We start from the raw sequence: 20,885 nt of genomic DNA, 5'->3' as shown, positions 1-20,885 counted from the left end.
GCTGTGACGAAAAACGGTGAAGATGTCGGAGGGTGAGAATATGGCCAGAGGCAGAGGACTTGCATTTAAAATGCCACTACAGCTCTGGAAAAAAACAGGAGTGGTGCTTTAATGTAGCAGATTTGCAAAGAAATCTTAGTCTAATAAGGAGTCGGCAATGAGGAGACTAGTCACCTGGCGGGTCAACACTAGCTTCTCTCCACCAGGATCAGCTTGATTGATAAAAAGCTCTATATATATATACAAAAATGTAGGTGTTTAAATTATATAAAGTATGCCGTTAAAGGGATTCTGTCAGCAGGTTTTTGCTATATAATCTTACCAGCACAATATAGGACAAGAAAGCCTGATTCTAGGGGATTTATAGCTTACCAGGCTGCTTGGTGTAGTTTTCATAAAATACCTGTTTTGTGTAATGTAGATATAGCAGAGCTGAGTTTTCTGTTCTAGTGTAACCTCACCCACTCAGATAAAGTTTTTTCTGTGACGGATGGCACTAAAAATGCATCATTACTTGTTAAGGGGGAGTTAGTACTTTCTAAAGCAGATACCCAAGAGGCATAATTTGTTTTAAGAAGGCAGCAAGGAGGCAATGTTTATGTAATTTTGGTCAAAATACATTTCATAGGTATTACGCTCACTGAGTGAAGTGTATTAACAAAGCTGCTGTTAGGGGTCGAGCTCCCACCTCTGCACAGGGGGAATCTCGGGCCATCTCCGCTGCGGTCTCCCATTCTTCTTCTGCCGCAGTGGAGCCTGCTCAGCGGAGACGTCGGTCCCAGCGTCATGCTCAGTCTCACTCTGTGCAAAGGGTTACTGCTGCTTTTCCAGCTTCTGCCATTGAAGCCAGTGCTGGGCAGCGGCGAGCAGACGCTTTTGGGACTAAGTCCTGCTTTTCCCCTTCTGAGCATGCCCAGGACAAGAGTCCTTCTTTTCCCCTTCTGAGCATGCCCAGGACAAGATCTCTCTTTGGATATCTAGGGTCACATGCTCAGATACTGCAGCAATTCCCATTGGTCCTCCAAGAAGGTCCTGAAGGTGCTCAACTTCTGTGGCAGTTTCCCATTGGTCCTTTTTTGGAAGGTCCTGTAGTTGCTGCAGCTATATAAGGTGCGCATGACCGCACAGCCATGCGCTAGTGTACACTTGTAAACGTGTGTGTTGATGTATGAAAGTCATTCATTAATTATCCCCTCCCTTGTCTATGACTGCTCGCGTAAGGTGGATGATTGCTATCTAGCGCCCGACTTAGCCATCAGCACCACAAAATTTCTTTGAAAACTATTTGGGCCAACTATGAACCTATGGAAGAACTGATAATGGAACAAAATTAGACATTTTGGAGAAACGTCCCACTGCAACCCAGGAAATAGTGTCCTTTTGCACCCCAGGAACATTTGTAACAAAGTTTTTGGAGATCTCGTCCCAGGGCTGTTGTGGCATAGGAAAGGTAGGCTTAAGGGTATGTGCACACGTCAGGTTTTTTTCCTGACAAAATCCGGAGAAATATGCCAGAAAATCGCGTTTTTTTCCGCGCGTTTTTCTCGCGTTTTTCTCGCGTTTTTTGCGCGGATTTTTTGCGTTTTTTTTTTTTTTCCTGAATGCATGAAATCCGCAGAAAATCCGCAAAAAGAATGAGCATGGCCATTCTTTTTGCGGATTGCGTTTTTTTTGCGGAAAAAAACGCATACATCTGCACAAAAAATGCGGAATGCATTCTAAATGATAGGATGCATAATTTGAGCGTTTTTTATGCGGATTTATAGCGTTTTTATTGGGAAAATCCACAAAAAAAACGCGAAAAATCCGGACGTGTGCACATACCCTGAGGGTTTGAAATGTGCACACTTGATGTAAGATGCTACAAATGCTTTGAAGTCTTGTCTCCATTTGGGCCACCAGTAGAAATGAGAGTGAGTTCAGAAACTCATTTAACTCCTGGATGACCAGAGAGTAGGGGAGAATGAGCCCAAGATAAGACTTTCTGGTGTAGTGCTTTTGAGACCAGATAATGACTGTTAGGTGGAGAATTGGAAGGAAAAGAAATTGAAGCAAGGATAGGTTCAGGTATAATTACATGTTATGTTGCATCTTCAGAGGCATCACATGGGTCAAAAATCTGGATAGAATTCCACACCTGTAGCTTTTTTTGCAGGATGGGAGGTGAGGATGAACCCAAACCAGGAGAAAAGACATCACCAAGCCATATCTGAATATAGGTAACAGCTCATTCAAGTAGGTGCCACCATTCCCAAAGGGCTAATTTTATAGCTAAGATGTCACAGCTACAAATTGAATATTGAAAATTTTGTGCAATAACTACTCTTACAACAATGGAAGAGGTATCCAATTCAAGGAAGAACGGTCTGTTATACTTCACACTAGACCTTGGAAATCAAGGTCCCATAGTCTGGAGGAAGAGTGGAGAGACAAACTATCTAAGCTGCTTGATGACTAGTGTGAAGTTTCCACAACACCGCCATGTCATCTGCTGGTGTAGGTCCACTGTGTTTTATCAAGACCAGTCAATGCAGCCGTCTACCAGGAAATTTTAGAGCACTTCATGCTTCCCTCTACTGATAAGCTTTTTGGAGATGGAAATTTAATTCTCTAGCAGGACTTGGCACCTGTCCACATTGCCAAAAGTCCCATTACCTGGTTTACAAACAACAGTATCACTGTGCTTAATTGGCCAGCAAACGCGCCTGATCTTAACCCCATAGATTTCACCACACCAGACCCAACAATGCAGACGAGCTGAAGGCTGCTATCAAGGCAACCTGGGCTAACATAACACCTCAGCATTGCCACAGGTTGATCGCCTCCATGCCACACCGCATTGATGCAGTAATTGATGCCAAAAAAGCCTCCAACCAAGTATTGAGTGTGGAGCGCCCCCAGGGGTCGTGGTCCTGCGGTTCACAGGGGGATGTCATGGTGGCTGACCCGGTCCGTGACCCTGGGTCCTCCGTATAAAAGGGAAAGGTCTTTAAAGGGATAGGGTTTATGTTCGTGATGCCACTTGTGGTATTCGGTCAGGGTGACCGAAGCTGCTTAAAGGGGTCCACTAGGGTGATGTTATGGCAGCTAGATGGTAAGCCTTCCCACAGGTGAAGTATATCCCTAGGGCTTCCCAGTGTGTAGATGGTGGTATGGTGAGAGGCGCAGAGAAGAACGAGGACTCAAAGTTGCAGTCCCTTTACCTTTTACTGAAGACTTCAGCATCCACAGACCGGAGCACCAGATCACAGGGCAGGCAGAGTCCGGCCGGTTTGGAGGCAAGTCCAGAGTCCCCTTGTCCAGGTGGAAATCAATAGCCTTCCCTTGCACTGCAGTGGTGTAGTCCCTTACTGCCTATGGCTTCACATAAGGGTCTCATAGATATGGTGTTTCTCTCTCTCTGTCCCCCGTATAGGATAGGACAAAACCCATATGACTGGTGACTTGAGCCTTTTTACAGGGTATAACTTCCCACAGGTGAAGTATGTCCCCAGGGCACCCAGTGTATAGATAAGGATGGTGAGTGGTGCAGTAAAGAACGGAGGACGCAGATTTGCAGTCTCTTTACCTGGTTTACTGAAGACTTCAGGCAACCACAGTCCAGGGCAAAAGATCACCGGTACAGGCAGGGTCTGGCTGGCTTGGAAGTGAGTTCAGAGTCCCCTTTACCAGGTGGAGTTAGAAGCCTTCCTACAAGTGCGGTGGTGTTGTAGTCCCTTACTTCCTATGCCTTCTGGCAAGGTCCTCACAGTTCTCTCTGTCCTCCTTAAAGGTGGGACACAAACCCGTATGACAGGTGGCTCGAGCCTTTTTACAGAGTCTCTATCATGACCCAGGCTCTATGTGCCACTGTGTCTCCTTGGTATTAGGGTGGACAGGTTACATGTAGTTCAGCTGTCCTGCGGTTTCTGCTGTAAGTCTTAGAGTCCCTCACAACCTCGGTCTTCCAGCTACCGGTATCTGCGCTTTTCAGAGAGGTAGCCTAATCGCAGCTGTCCTCCCCAGTTGTCACTCGCCTGTGCTTCACTCTCCTGCACGCTCTCTACAAATCTCTCCATCTTTCTGTGTTTGTCTCTGTCAAACACAGGAGCTGCAGCACCTTTTTGTGGCTGCATGGCCCCTCTGCTTCTTTCCCCTTTGTCTCTATGACAGGAACTAACTGGCTTTCTCTCCAGACCAGAATATATATATAGGGGAGCCACCCACAAGCTGGATCAGAGCTCCCCCTTCTGGCCTGAAGTGTGAATATGTTGTATGCTTGTGGTTACCTGATAAAGAAGATCCTCCCTCGCTTCCAAGCGTGACATCACTCTCCCCGTGAGGAAAGCCATGCCACTAATAACCAGGACCCTGGGGTGTTACACATACATACGGGCTGAGATGTCTTGCACATCCTGGAAAATTTCCTGCTGTCTCACAGCACGTTTCAAAACCAGTCCAGATATATCTTCCATATCCAATGGCAATGGTGTTGCTGCTGCACCTTTGGAATCCATGACATGAGTATTCTCTTAGGCTCAACTGGTGAGGTTGATTAATGAAGTCGCAAGTCAGGGTGGACACATGGACTCAAGGCAAGTTGGAAGGTATGTAGAACAACAAGTAGTTGGACAATAGGTTATGCTGGATTGCAGAAAAATAAGTGAAGCTGTAAACACACGAAGCCACAGATCAGTTAAATAGAGCAGATGCAGTTTATACAATCCATAGCAGATGGTGACATAGTGAGAATAGTCTCAAAAACAGTTCTTGATGCTTGCAGCAAGATAACAAGCAGAAAATGCAGTAATGTAAGTAGATTGTTGTAATAGTTTGTTAAGCTTGCAGCAATCGATGGGTTAACTTGAGCAGATGCAAATGATGGAAATCACGAAAGTCTGAGCAGAAGATGGAAATAGAAGTAACAGGATAGCGGCAATCCCCAAACAACTACTGAACACTGTAGAGCACTGGTAGCCAGTGATGAGGCGGTGACCCACAAAGTCCAAACATAAAAGTCTCTTTAATGCGTTATCTTCACACAGAAAATGTTCCAAGCATATAACTTCAGTGCATATTATCAATGTTCAATTCACACCAGTTCATAACAGCATCCTTTAGATTGCAGTCACTACACACGCTAGTCCTCCTCTGACTAGTTCCGTGGGTAACCTGCACTGCTGCACTGCTGTATCACAGTCTCTACTCACAGCCATACACAGACCTTGACATCCTCCTGTCCGCAGCTGTGACACACGCCAGTCCTTCTTTTGGGCACAGGACAGTCTACCTCCGTTCACCTCCGGGCACAAGACCTGTCCACATCCGTGACCAGTCATCGTGGACAGCAGCACCACTGTGTATGTTGTGGGTTGTTAGGCCTCACTCTGGCCCTAACACACCTGAGACTCCTCAGACTCAACTCTCTATACTACAGGGCTTTTAACAATTGTAATCACAGCTACACCTACGACTACAACGCCCCCTCATGGCCTCACTACGCCTCTGTGCGCATCCTGGGGAGAACAGACAGCACCCCCTAGCTGTAACAAGGGTCACTGCCACACAACACGTTACGGAGTCAATACGCAATTAGGCAATTAGAGGCCTTGGGAGGTTATGTCATAAAGGAACACAATATAGTCACTCAGATATGCTTGTCTATTTCTTATTGGTTAATATCAATTTGCGCAATTAACTTCTTGCAATGTTAGATATCATACAAAAGATACTTGAAGCGACTATGCCGTCTTGCACTGTCTCAACCCACAAGTTCTGTATAAATCCAAGATCGCAGTTTCTATCCCAAAAAGAGGTGTTTGAAAAGTCCAAATCTACAAACATCCTTTTGTCCCGACTATGAGAACATCTCTTGGAAATCCATTTTGCTGTAACTTTTAACTCTTGATTTTCCTAACAGCATTGTTCTTCATTTGCTCTTGGTACTACCTCTTATAATCCATGTAATGATTATCCTTTGCTCCCTTTAGCAGCACATGGCCACTGTTACATGTCTTAGAAAAAACTGAACGAAACGAAAGATTACTTCCATTACTTTTAAAAGAAGCCTTGGAGGGAAACAGCTTGACTATTTTACTTACCTGCTTGAACATTGAAGGTAAATTTGACCAAAGATATGTTTTATTAAACAAAAATCTAGTATTCCATAGAAACATAACATTTTTGATACTTAATGTTATTGAGCCCTGCCCATTTTTTAATGATGTAAAAAAAAACATGTTGCCTCCAGGGCTCTATCTGGTTAGGGAAATACTAGATGGTAGCCCGATTCTAACGCATTGGGTATTCTAGAGTATGAATGTAGTTTATTTATGAAGATTTAAGAATAATGCAATGAATACACAGGATTCGGCCTGCCGGCTGGGCGCAACCGATCAGCGAAGCGTGGTTCAAATCCAGCACCAATTCGCGGCCAGACTGTGCCTGTAGCTGATTGGTCGCACCCGGCCGGGTGCGACCAATCAGTGACGCCAGGGCCGGCTCCAGGTTTTTGAGGGCCCCGGGCGAAAGAGTCTCAGTGGGCCCCCCCTTTAACACATACCATGATTCAAGATGCACAGATACAGCAGAGAAATATAGCATAGCCCTGTAGCATATAACACAGCCCACGTAGTATATAACACAGCCCACGTAGCATATAGCACAGCCCCGTAGCATATAACATAGCCCACATAGTATATAACACAGCCCACGTAGCATAAAGCACAGCCACGTAGCATATAACACAGCCACGTAGTATATAACACAGCCACGTAGTATATTGCACAGCCCACGTAGCATATAACACAGCCCACATAGTATATAGCACAGCCATGTAGTATGTAACACAGCCACGTAGTATATAGCACAGCTACGTAGCATATAACACAGCCCACATAGCATATAAAACAGCCCACGTAGTATATAGCATAGCCACATAGTATATAGCACAGCCACATAGTATATAGCACAGCCACATAGTATATAGCACAGCCACATAGTATATAGCACAGCCACATAGTATATAACACAGCCACGTAGTATATAGCACAGCCACGTAGTATATTGCACAGCCACGTAGTATATAGCACAGCCCATGTAGTATATAACACAGCCCACGTAGTATATAGCACAGCCAAAGCAGTATATAGCACAGCCCACGCAGTACATAGCACAGCCCACGCAGTATATAACACAGCCCACATAGTATATAACACAGTCATGTAGTATATAGCAGTGTGGGCACCATATCCCTGTTAAAAAAGAATTAAAATAAAAAATAGTTATATACTCCGGCAGCCCCCAGATCAAGACCAGGCCCTTAGCCATGCTCCCGCCAGGTCCGTTCCCAGTGATGCTTTGCGGCAATAACCCGTGATGATGTAGCAGTCTCGCGAGACCGCTACGTCACCTGGGGTCATTACCGCAAAGCATTACTGGGACCAGAGCATCGTGAGGAGCGGGAAAAGCTTCCGGGGGCGCCGGAAGGTGAGAATATCATGTTTTGTTTTTTTTATTATTATTTTTAACATTATATCTTTTTACTATTGATGGTGCATAGGCAGCATCAATAGTAAAAAGTGAAGGGGTGTTTAAATTCGGCCCCAATATCGCTGATTGGTCGCGCCTGGCCGGCCGCAACCAATCATCGACGTGGGATTTCCGTTACAGACAGACAGAAGTGGACCTTCCGTCCAATATACGTAGTTCCACATACTAGTTAGATTCCTAACCCTCATGTATAAGGCAATCAACCAACAGCACTCAGATGAAGGGTGCACGCTCCAAAGTCCCAGGATCCAACGGGACCAATAGTCATAAAAGGAAAAAAAGGAGCAGCATCCATTCCAGGTGAAAAGTGTTCATGAAAAATCTTTATTCTGCCATCACAGGAATACGTTTCAGCCGGAGTGGCCTTTGTCAAGTTTTTTACTTTCCTAACCCTCATGTGTCACACGTCTACCCCATCTGTGCCACCCATGAGGCATTGTGGGGTGTGAAAGTTGTGAAGGCTATCCTTGTTGTGAAGGCTATCCTTGTTGTGAAGGCTATCCTTGTTGTGAAGGCTATCATTGTTGTGAAGGCTATCATTGTTGTTTCAGACTTGTCTGGGAAGGAAATTCTCTCTGCTCTGTCAGTAGCCGATCGTGTCAGAGGAATATCAAAAAAAGTTTCAGCAACGCGCTGGGACCCTGAGGAAACTGCTCGCAATCTTAGAGGACAGATTAAAGATCTGCGATCCCAGCTTCTCAGTGATAACGCCCTGGAGGAAAGTGCAGTTAGACAACTGGCGGAAGCAGTGAAGGAGTTGCAGGTCAGTGGCCATGCTACAATCACTGTTATTATACCTAGAACCCTATCATCACTACATACAGCCCTTGATAGTTTTCCATCTACTGCTGTGGCCTACTAGGTGCAGTTTAATGCCATGATTTCTCACCACTCGTGAAGCATTTTAGTTTTATACATAATTTACAAAAGAAACAACCAATCCCATATGAAAATACATATAGGATAAAGAAGAGATCCCAAAAATAATATAAAAGCCAATATTTTATTAATCACTTATTAAAAACCACATATTAAATAAGCAAAATGCTGATAGGGGAAGCTAGAGTACACCATGGAAAAAATTTATTCAACGGGGGAATAATATGTAAAAAATACAATAAAGGTACCAAAACATACCGAAATAGATGTCGAGCAAATTTATATCTCGTATAGTCCAAAGACCTCAATAATACATTTTAATAACATCTGCAAAACCCATATATAGAAATATAAATAAATATAGCTGAAAATATATCTGTATAAAAATAGTAACCAAAAATCCCTCAGGAATAATGAGGTATGAACAAGATGTTATTAACATGTATTATTGAGGTCTTTGGACTATACGAGAAATAAATTTGCTCCCCATTTATTTCGGTATGTTTTAATACCTTTATTGTATTTTTTTACATATCATTCCCCCTTGAATACATTTTTTTCATGGTGTGCTCTAGCGTCCCCTAACGGCATTTTGCTTATTTTATATGTGGTTTTTAATAAGTGATTAATAAAATATTGTTTTTTATATTATTTTTGGGATCTCTTCTTTATCCTGTATGCATTTTCATATGGGATTGGTTGTTTATTGTGAAGTGCCCTAGGTACTATTGGACATTTCAATCACAATGGTTTGTCCCAAATAACTCAACCAGTGTAACAAAAAGGGTTAGGCCATGTTCACACAGTGCGTTTTTAACTGCGGAACTGCCGCAATTTTGCCGCTGCGGGTCCGCAGCTGTTTTCCATGCAGGGTACAGTACAATGTACCCTATGGAAAACAGGAACCACTGTGCACATGATGCGGAAATTAACTAAAAAAGCCGCGCTGAATAGCTGCGGTAAAAAAGAAGTACCATGTCACTTCTTTTTGCGGAACTGCAGCGGTTCTGCACCCATTGACCTCCATTGTGAGGCCATGTTCACACGTTCCTTATTTCCCTGCTGTTTTTTCTGCACTAAAAACCGCAGCTCTTTTCAGAAAACGCAGGTGCGTTTTTTGGTGCGTTTTTGGTGCGTTTTTGATGCGGTTTTTAGTGCGGTTTTTTATGCAGTTTTCTCTGCAGAGTCTGTGTGTTTTCTAGGAAGTTTTTTTAGGGTTAAAATGGCTGAAAATACCCTAACCCTACCCCTAACCCTACCCCTACCCCTACCCCTAACCCTACCCCTAACCCTACCCCTAACCCTAACCCTACTTCTAACTGTAGTGGGGGGGGAAAAAAAATTCTTTATTTTATTATTGTTACTACCTATGGGGGTGATAAAGGGGGGGGTCATTTACCTTTCTTTTTATTTTGATCACTGTGAGGTTATCACAGTGATCAAAATGTGCCTGGAACGAATCTGCCGGCCGGCAGATTCGGCGGGCGCACTGCGCATGCGCCCGCCATTTTGGAAGATGGCAGCGCCCAGGGAAAAGATGGCCGGACGGACACCGGGAGGCCTGGTAAGTATAAGGGGGGGAGATGAGGGCACGGGGGGGCGTCGGAGCACGGGGGGGTGGCATCGGAGCATGGGGGGGTGGGATTGGGGCACGGGGGGGCAGCCACACTCCGCCCATGCACTTCCTGCTGCAGCGGTTCTGCACCACAAACCGCAGAAAACCCGCAGATATTTTTTTCGTCTGCGGGTTTTACTGCGGGTTTGACCCTCACAATGGAGGTCAATGGGTGCAGAACCGCTGCAGTTCCGCAAAAAGTGACATGGTACTTCTTTTTTACCGCAGCTATTCAGCGCGGCTTTTTTAGTTAATTTCCGCATCATGTGCACAGTGGTTCCTGTTTTCCATAGGGCACATTGTACTGTACCCTGCATGGAAAACAGCTGCGGACCCGCAGCGGCAAAATCGCGGCGGTTCCGCAGTTAAAAACTGAACATGGCCTGAGGGTCAAACCCGCAGTAAAACCCGCAGACGAAAAAAATATCTGCGGGTTTTCTGCGGTTTGTGGTGCAGAACCGCTGCAGCAGGAAGTGCGTGGGCGGAGTGTGGCTGCCCCCCTGTGCCCCAATCCCACCCCCCCATGCTCCGATGCCACACCCCCATGCTCCGACGCCCCCCCCCCCGTGCCCTCATCTCCCCCCCTTATACTTACCGGGCCTCCCGGTGTCCGTCCGGCCATCTTCTCCCTGGGCGCCGCCATCTTCCAAAATGGCCGGCAGATTCGTTCCAGGCACATTTTGATCACTGTGATAACCTCACAGTGATCAAAATAAAAAAAAGGTAAATGACCCCCCCCCCCTTTAATCACCCCCATAGGTAGTAACAATAATAAAATAAAGATTTTTTTTTTTCCCCCACTACAGTTAGGGGTAGGGTTAGGGGTAGGGGTAGGGGTAGGGGTAGGGTTAAGGGTAGGGTTAGGGTATTTTCAGCCATTTTAACCCTAAAAAAACTTCCTAGAAAACACACAGACTCTGCAGAGAAAACTGCATCAAAAACCGCACCAAAAACTGCATCAAAAACCGCATCAAAAAACGCACCAAAAACGCACCTGCGTTTTCTGCCAAGAGCTGCGGTTTTTAGTGCAGAAAAAACAGCAGGGAAATCAGGAACGTGTGAACATGGCCTTAATGTACCGCACTAAATCATTATTCATACAATGGAAACCTCTGAGTGAAAACAAAGGGTCCCAACACTGGTACTAAAATATATCTTTATTTATATATCAATAAAAGCATGATAAAGAGAAGGTGCTAGACCCAAAAAAGAGGGACTCATTGCCCCACGATCTCCTACAAGCAAAATTACTGATGCAATATAACCCCAAGTAAACAGTATGCAATATGAACGCTCAACAACCAAAATTATAATATCATACCAATGGAACAATGCAATACTCGCAAAAAAAATATTGCCAATTTAGGCAAATATACAAATTTTTACAAAGGAATTGTCCCAAATATAAATCATTAAACATATGGCTGTGAACAATCACTATAGTGTCATAATTACAGTCATTATATGGGTTAAAACATACCAGTTGATGGATAGGTGGAGGTTCGCGGGCGTCCCTCTGCCCCGACGCGCATTTCGCTCTGCTTCTATTATGAAGTGCCCTAGGTACTATTGGACATATGTTGATCTGATAATTTACAAAAGACTGGATTGTCCTATGCAGGCTCCAGGAAAGGTCAGAGAGGCCCAGTGCCTGCGCACTGCAGTATTTTGCTCTGCCCTCAACAGGGCAGACAAAGTACACCTGTGCCGGAGCCAAGGCAGGAAGACAAGAAGAGGACGTCATCGTATGAAGATAGGAGGTGCTGCACCCGGACCGCGACACCCATCGGACTAGAAATGAACCAGGACCGCCCCTGGGTGAGTATAATCTAACGTCTTTTTCTCATCTTTCAGGTTACATCGGGGACTTATCTACAGCATTACAGAATGCTGTAGATAAGCCCCTAATGCCGATGCTTAGCTCACCTTCAATATTGGGGGTCACAGGTTCCCTTTAAGAAATGGGGTATGTGAACTCTTGATCAGGGTCATTTGGATGTTTTGGGTTGTCATTGTGATTTAGAAAGAAAAAACACAGTAGTTTGCCAATAAATGGCTTCACCCAACCACTAACCATGAATGGAGAAAAAGTTTTGGTGTTATCATTCATATTCTCTGGAAAAAAAAGGCCAAGAAAGCAAAAATGCTGCCAGGGTATGTAAACTTGTGAGCACAACTGTATGTGTGCACTGTGCAGGTTCTCACCAGTGATGTTCTCCCTGATTTTTGTTATTCATTTTCCCTTTTTGCTTTGCATTCAGTCCACACTACCATGACATCTTCTTCCATCCATAATCTGTCAAAGGTAATACACAGACACCTTCACCTTACTGATTTTCCAGGACTTTCCTCACATTCTACCACCTCAACATAAACCACAAGCTGTGCTGCCTTACAATAATTCCCCTGCGCCTCCTTTAATAATGGTCCCCCTTGCTTGCTTATAATAATGACCCTCTACCTCGTTATAGTAATTAAAATATCCCTTGTGCTTTCTTATATTAATGATAATAATGACTCCTTACTTCCCCTAAAAATAATAAACCTCCCATTGTGCCTCCTTATAATAATTAACCCTCAGTACCTATTTAATGTAACAATGCCCCTGAGCCGGGGCGTACATAGAAATAGCAGGCGCCCCATAGAAAAAGTCCTATCACATCACAGTCAAAGAGCATATCACCCATATCGCCCAACTTTTTTGCAGCACTTAGTTATTTTACCCTTACTGAAGACCCTAAGTGGTCTCACTCACTATGATACCCCTTTCATGACCCCCTTAAAGTATTATGTCCACACAAAATATAATTTCCCCACAAACCTTACACAAAGTATGATGCCCCACAGCACCCCACACAGTAAGATTGTCATCAGCCACCATTACAGAATGGTATCCACGACAGCCCCCAATATACAGTATGAGAAGCACCACAGACCCCTACACAGTATATTGTCATCCACAAGCCCCTATATAAAGTGTGATGTCCACCAAAGCCCCCCATACAGTATGATGACCTCACAGCCCCCATACAGTATGATGTCCTCCATAACCATCCCATACATGTTGATGGTCACCACAGCCACCAACATAGTATAGTGTACCCCATAAACCTCCATACAGTATAATGTCCACTACAGCTACCCCACACAGTATGATCTCCACCACAACCACCCTACACACCAAGATGGATCCCCCATAGCCCAAATACTGTTTGACGGCCCCCCACAGCCCCTATACAGTATGATTGTTTACCTCATAGCCCCCAATATAGTATGATGATCCTTCCAACAGACCCTTTATGTAGGGCAATGGTCCTCCCAAAACCCCTATATAGTATGATGGTCCACCCACCAGTTCATTATATATTATGATGGTACAACTCACAGCCCTTATATAGTATGATGGTACCCCCAACAGCCCCCCATATAAAAAGATAGTTCACCTCATGGCCCCCTAAATAGTATGACAGTCCACCTCACAGTCCCCCATATAGTATGATGGTCCCCAACAACCACCTATGTAGTATGGTGGCCTGCCCCCATCAGTACACTATATAGTATGGTGATGGTCACCCCACAGCTGCTTATATACTATGATGGTCCAACTCACAGTGCTCTACATAGTGTGATGGTACCCCCAGAGTCCCCCAAAAGAAAAAAATCCCTATACTCACCTAATCGAGATATCTCATCCTCCGCAGCATCTGTCCCCTCTTCTACCCTTTCTCGCAGTGTTTGCTGGCCGCAAGATGCAGTGACTGTAGCAATATGTTATATGTTCATGTGGCCTCTAGGGGTCTCACTACTTTTATGTGTGTTCTATATTCTTTGTTTGGAACTTGTTGGATGTTGTTGTACTCGGAATTCATGTAATGGAGGTTGAGACATGATGTGAATAAAGAGCCTGGAGATACTCACAGAGTGTGATTTATGACAGGATTCATCAAACAGAACATGGTGGCAGCCGGGCACAGAACCTGCAAATTCTTAGAGCTTATATGAGGCTGGAACTGCACAGATCACTGCAACTGTAAGTACAGATTCCCTGACAGTACAGAAAAATGGAGACTGGTCTGAAGCTCCCTCAGAGACTGGATGTCACTTCATGTAATCTGTCCCAGACTTGGAGACATTGGAAGGAAGAGTTTACACTGTATGTGGATCTGACTGTGGGCCCCACTGATGACAAACGAAAAGTAAAGCTGTTTTATTACCTAATTGGGGAAAATGGCAGAGAATTAGCCCACACCTTGCTCCCAGACACAGACAACCTCCTCCTAGCAGACATTGTGCAGGCATTTGATAAACACTGTGACCCAAAGAAGAATGAGACAGTGGAAAGATATAAGTTTTTCACAAGACATCAGGAGGATGGTGAAAATGTGGACAGATATCTGACAGAGCTGAGGAGACTTGCAGAAACATGTGGCTTTGGAGAGATCAGGGACAGTCTAATCAAGGACAGAATGGTGTGTGGCATAAAGGACAGTCATCTCAAAGAAAGATTACTGAGAGAGGAAGGCATGACTTTAGAGAAATGTATGCAAATCTGCAGGGCTGCTGAGCTCACAAAGCACAGCCTGAAGATGATGGCAGGCACCAGTGAGAATGATGATGACAAGGTACATGCAGTATCTATGAAAGGAAAGACAGGACCAGACTACCCTATAAACACTGTCCACTGCAAGTATTCTGGGAAAAGACATGAGAGAGACAAAACCAAGTGTCCAGCATATGGGGAAACCTGCAGGTCATGTGGCAAGAAGAATCATTCCTCTGCTGTCTGCAGGCAAGGAAGAGGCAAACAGTACAGACAGCTCCACACTGTGACACCAGACACTGACAGTGCAGAGGACATTACATGGCTACAAATGCAGTCTACAACAGAGAAAGTCAATGTAGTCGGGCAGTCAGTAGTGAAGGATGCCAAGCAGCTTTATGCAACATTCTTGTTGGATGAGAAGCCCATTAGATTTCAGCTGGATTGTGGAGCAAGCTGCAATGTAATTTCATTTGATCTGCTAAACAAACAGGTTTCTATTGAGCCAACTGACAAGGTACTGGTGATGTACAACAAAAGTGTTCTGAAACCAATGGGGACATGTAAGCTAAAAATACGAAACCCATGTAACAGAAAGAGTTATAGAGTTGAATTTACCGTGTTACGGGGTGGTAACCATGTACCATTACTGGGAGTGAAAGCAGTTCAGGCAATGGACTTAGTAAAAGTACAGTCTCAGAACATTATGTCTGTTGAAGTTGCCCAGGATATACAAAATCCAAAACTAAATGCAGAGCACAACTTGGACATGCAGAAAATAAAAGCAGAGTATGCTGATGTATTTGAAGGTGATGGATGCTTTGAAGGTAAATATAGGCTAGAAATTGACAACACAGTGCAGCCCACCAGATTACCTACAAGAAGAGTGCCTGTAGCTTTAATGCAACCGCTGAAAGTAGAACTGCAAGATCTACAGAGAAGAGGCATGATAGCACCAGTCCATAAGAGCACAGATTGGATCAGCAGTTTGGTCATAGTGCAGAAACCATCGGGCAAGTTAAGAATATGTATTGATCCTAAGCCACTCAACAAGGCGCTGAAACGAAATCATTACCCAATGCCAACATTAGATGATGTTCTACCAGATTTATCAAAGGCTAAAATATTTTCTGTATGTGATGTAAAAAATGGATTCTGGCATGTGGCCCTAACTGAAGATTCAAGTTTATTGACAACATTTTCTTCACCATTTGGACGCTTTAAATGGCTGAAAATGCCCATGGGACTAAAACCTGCTCCAGAGATATTCCAGCAGAAATTGATGCAGGCTTTGGAAGGACTTACTGGAGTGAAGACAATAGCGGATGATATCCTAGTAGTGGGAGAAGGTGAAAATATGAAATCTGCAATCAAGGATCACGATCAGAAGATAATACAATTTTTGGACAGATGCAGAGAAAAAAACATAAAGCTGAATTTGGACAAATTCAAATTGAAAATGACAGAAGTGGCCTATATTGGTCATCGACTGACTTCAACTGGGGTCAAAGTGGATCCTGAAAAGGTGAGAGCAATACAAGATTTGCCTACCCCTACTGATGTTTCTGGAGTACAACGATTTTTGGGCATGGTGAATTATCTCTCAAAATTTTGCAGACATCTGTCAGACATGTGTGAGCCACTGAGACAGCTAACCCACAAAGATGTGCGCTGGGAATGGACAGAAAGCCAGGAGACTGCTTTCCGAGCAGTAAAGAATGCCATTGCAGATACAGCAACCCTAAAATATTTCGATCCAGATCGAGAACTGGTGGTACAATGTGATACCTCGGAAAAAGGCCTAGGAGCCACATTAGTGCAGAACAAACAGCCAATTACATTTGCAAGCAGAGCCCTTACAACAACAGAGCAGGGATATGTGCAGATTGAGAAGGAACTACTGGCTGTGGTATTTGGGATGGAGAAGTTTCACCAGTACACCTATGGTCGACGGGTAACAGTGCAGTCGGATCACAAACCATTGGAGAGCATTACAAAGAAACCATTACTGAATGCCCCAAAGAGACTACAGCGCATGCTGTTGCGACTTCAGAAATATGATGTTGACATCGGGTACTGTCCAGGAAGAGACTTACTGATTGAAGATACGCTAAGCAGAGCTTGCCTTCCTATCACAAATGAGGAGGAGGAAGACATTGAAACCATCAATATGTGTAACTACCTTGCAGTGTCAAAAGAAAAGGTCAAGCAAATCCAGACTTTTACCGAGAAGGATAAAAGTCTCAAGAGTTTAAAGACTGTCATCTTGCAGGGCTGGCCAAAATACAAGCAGCATGCTCCGAGGGAAGTCTCACCATTCTTCCACATAAGAGATGAATTGTCAGTGCAGCAAGGAATCATCTTTAAAGGAGACAGGGCTGTCATACCTGAAGTTCTCAGAAGAGGCATATTGAAGACATTGCACTCTTCTCACTTAGGCATGGAAGGATGCCTACGTCGTGCACGAGAATCAGTTTATTGGCCAGGAATGAATGACCACATAAAAAATTACATAGCACAATGTGAAATATGTGCATCCTGCAATGATAAGCAACCAAAGGAGACATTGCAACCTCATGAAATTCCACATAGGCCTTGGTCAAAAATAGGAACAGACTTGTTCACATGGAATGACAAAGAATACCTGATTACAGTGGACTATTTCTCTAACTTCTGGGAGGTTGATTTGGTGCAGGACACAAGGGCGAGAACAGTGATTAAAAAACTCAAGGCCCATTTTGCCAGGTATGGCATTCCAGATATCGTTTTCTCTGACAATGCGGCACAGTTTACGTCGGAAGAATTCAAAACTTTCAGTAAGAAATGGGAATTTGAACACCAGACGTCTTCTCCAAGATATCCTCAGAGTAATGGGAAAGCAGAGTCAGCAGTAAAAACGGCCAAAAGACTCATGCAGAAAGCAAACCAGGCGGGTGCTGATGTATATCTGTCTATACTGGATCATAGAAACACACCCACCCAAGGCCTAGACAGCAGTCCGGCACAGAGGCTCATGAGTAGGCGTACAAAGACACTAGTACCAACTGCGTGTCATCTGTTAGAGCCAAAGCTGCTGGGAAACATCGAAGCTAAATTACAGAAGAATCAAGCTAGGCAAGCTTTCTATTACAATAAATCTGCAAAGGATCTGCCTGAGCTCCAGAGAAATGACAACATTCGGCTGCAGCCAAGCACCACATTTGACAAACACTGGCAAAAGGCAAAGGTTGTCCAGAAACTGGGACCTCGGTCTTACGAAACTCTAACAGACGACGGAAGAAGACTGAGGAGGAATCGAAGATATTTGAGGAAAACGCAAGAAAGAGATGATTCATGGCCTTTTGAACAGTATCCAGACACCCAAAACAACGAGGCAGCAAGTACAAGTCAGGCACCAACAGTGACAGCTGACCATCAGGGTGAGGACTCTGGCCAGAGACAGACAATATCAGAAGAACTACCAGATGTACCAGATGTAGAAAGTGACACATCTTATATTACCAGAGCTGGCAGAATTAGCAAAAAGCCGGCGCACCTCAAAGATTATATCTAACTGGACGTACTAGGTTAATTTCTAACTTTGTCATAGTATACATTAGTTTAGTATCTTTTATTGTTCCTCTAGTTAAAAGAGAAAGGATGTAGCAATATGTTATATGTTCATGTGGCCTCTAGGGGTCTCACTACTTTTATGTGTGTTCTATATTCTTTGTTTGGAACTTGTTGGATGTTGTTGTACTCGGAATTCATGTAATGGAGGTTGAGACATGATGTGAATAAAGAGCCTGGAGATACTCACAGAGTGTGATTTATGACAGGATTCATCAAACAGAACAGTGACGTCATTGCACTGCCAACATTCCTTGCTTAGTGCTGGACTCTAGTAGGCTGCAGAAAGAAGCTTGTTGGGGTAAGTGACAGAGAAACAACTTTGTGCTCCGCCACAACTGTTAAAAGAATGGGTGTCTGGAAGACTCTGATTTCTTAACAACATAGCACACAAGGAAGCCCACAACCAGACAGGCCCTTCTGGCATTTGCCAGAATTGCTAGATGGCCCTGGCTGACAATCCAAAATCAGATCTTTAACCCCTTCACGACATGCCCCGTACTAGTACGGCGCATGTCATGTCTCCCCCTTTGATGTGGGCTCCGGCGCTGAGCCCACATCAAAGTCGCGACATGTCAGCTGTTTTGTACAGCTGACATGTGCGCGCAATAGCAGCAGGTGAAATCGCAATTCACCCGCCGCTATTAACCAGTTTAACCGCTTGCATCGCCGTCCCCGTCACATGATGGGGGTCAGCGATGCGTCAGGATACAATAAAACAAATAAAACAATAAAAAACAAAAAAAACAATAAAAAAACAAATAACAAATAAAACAAAACAATAAAAAAATCAAACTTACACATATTTGGTATCGCCACATTCAGAATCACCCGATCTATCAATAAAAAAAAGGATTAACCAGATCGCTAAACAGCGTAGCGAGAAAAAAAGTAAAAACGCCAGAATTACTTTTTTTTTGGTTGCTGTGACATTGCTTTAAAATGTAATAACGGGTGATCAAAAGAACGTATCTGCACCAAAATGGTATCATTAAAAACGTCAGCTCGGCACGCAAAAAATAAGCCCTCGCCCGACTTTTTCTTCCACCACTTAGATAAAAAATAACCTAGACATGTTTGGTGTCTATGAACTGATAATGACCTGGAGAATCATAATGGCAGGTCAGTTTTAGCATTTAGGGAACCTAGCAAAAAAGCCAAACAAAAAACAAGTGTGAGATTGCACTTATTTTGCAATTTCACCACACTTTTTTTCCCGTTTTCTAGTACACGACATGGTAAAACAAATGGTATCATTCAAAAGTATAACTCTTCTCACAAAAAATAAGCCCTCATATGGCCATATTGACAGAAAAATAAAAAGTTATGGCTCTGGGAAGGAGGGGAGCGAAAAACCAAAAAAAGCTCCGGGGGTTAAACGATTGTTAAAGTATCCAAGACAATTTAGAAAAACAAAAAACATAGTGGAAAAAAATCCAGCTCACCGCAGTAGAATCCGATGGCCGTCCTTGGAAAGAAGTTCATGTTAGCAGCAAACGAGTCTCTGAACTATGATTAAGAACCAGTCGAAACACAGTTTGAAACACGTAAGGCCATGAGTTTCCTGGGTTACTTGCCTTTTTTCTAAATTAATGGTTTTATGCCATAACTTTAACCATGGTATACATTAAAGATTTTTTGTTTTTAAATAATTTGTCACTGATGGATCTGCTGCTGGATACCTTTCCTTCTTTGGCAATACAATTTAGGTATATTTTTATTTATTTTTCAATTTTTAAAATGACCAATAATATCACTTACAAGGGACAAATACCATCGCACCATGACCAGATCACATATTACTACCACATAGTGACCAAATAATAGCACATACAAGGGACAAATGCCACCAAACCATGACCAGACCACATATTACCACCACATAGTGACCAAATAGCAGCACATACAAGGAACAAATACCGCCACACCATGGCTGGGCAACATATTACCATCACATAGTGACTGAATACTGCAATACTGATCATTAATAAAAAAAACACAATACTAATATCACCATAAGTGCCATTATACAGAGATCTGTATATAGTGTATAGTGTACAGGTAATACAGTAATTACCGGTGACATTATACACAGAAGCTCTGTATATAGTGTACAGGTAATACAATGATTACCGGTGACATTATACACAGGACCTCTATACAGTGTCAGTATACAGGTAATGCAGTAATCACCAGTGACATTATACACAGGACCTCTGTATATAGTATACAGTGTATAGTGTCAGTGTACAGGTAACACACTGACTCACCAGTGACGTCTCTAGGTGAAGTCTCTCTGGTGACTCATGTTCATCCAGCATAGACCACCATCACTTCTTCCAGCCAGGGCCAGTCTCTGCAGGAAATAGCACAGTTATCTAGAGCACTGCTTGCAGAACACATTACTTAATTTTTTCCCAACTTCTACACTACACGAGATGAAGAAAACAAGGCGATATAGTGTCGATCTGCACAGTAACATGTCCGCCCCCCCATTTAAAACAGTATCCTCAAAAAATAAAATAAATACATAACTGCAGTAATAATATTCCTTAGTTGGCCCCTATGACAATAATATCTCACATCCTGGCCCCCATGTATCTCATTCCTGGCCCCAGCCATATGTTCTCCCATCCTGCCCTCATGAGTACCTATCCTGCCTCCATGTGATGTCCCATCCTGCCCTATGATCCTGTCCCATCTGCTCCATAA

The 20,885-nt window shown here is 43.7% G+C and overlaps 1 protein-coding gene across 1 annotated transcript in view; it reads left to right on the top strand.

The window, feature by feature from the left end:
* The window catches only part of LOC138675481 (uncharacterized), a 71,231-nt gene that overhangs the window by 10,507 nt on the left and 39,839 nt on the right, over positions 1–20,885 (top strand). Inside the window, exons 2-3 of the mRNA XM_069763772.1 lie at positions 5,970–6,097; positions 8,082–8,293. Coding sequence (XP_069619873.1) covers positions 5,970–6,097; positions 8,082–8,293 — 340 coding nt within the window. The remainder of the gene's footprint in view (positions 1–5,969; positions 6,098–8,081; positions 8,294–20,885) is intronic.

Source organism: Ranitomeya imitator, chromosome 4, assembly GCF_032444005.1.
Source record: "Ranitomeya imitator isolate aRanImi1 chromosome 4, aRanImi1.pri, whole genome shotgun sequence".
NCBI classification, from domain to species: Eukaryota; Metazoa; Chordata; class Amphibia; order Anura; family Dendrobatidae; genus Ranitomeya; species Ranitomeya imitator.
This window is presented reverse-complemented; position numbering and strand designations above follow the sequence as displayed.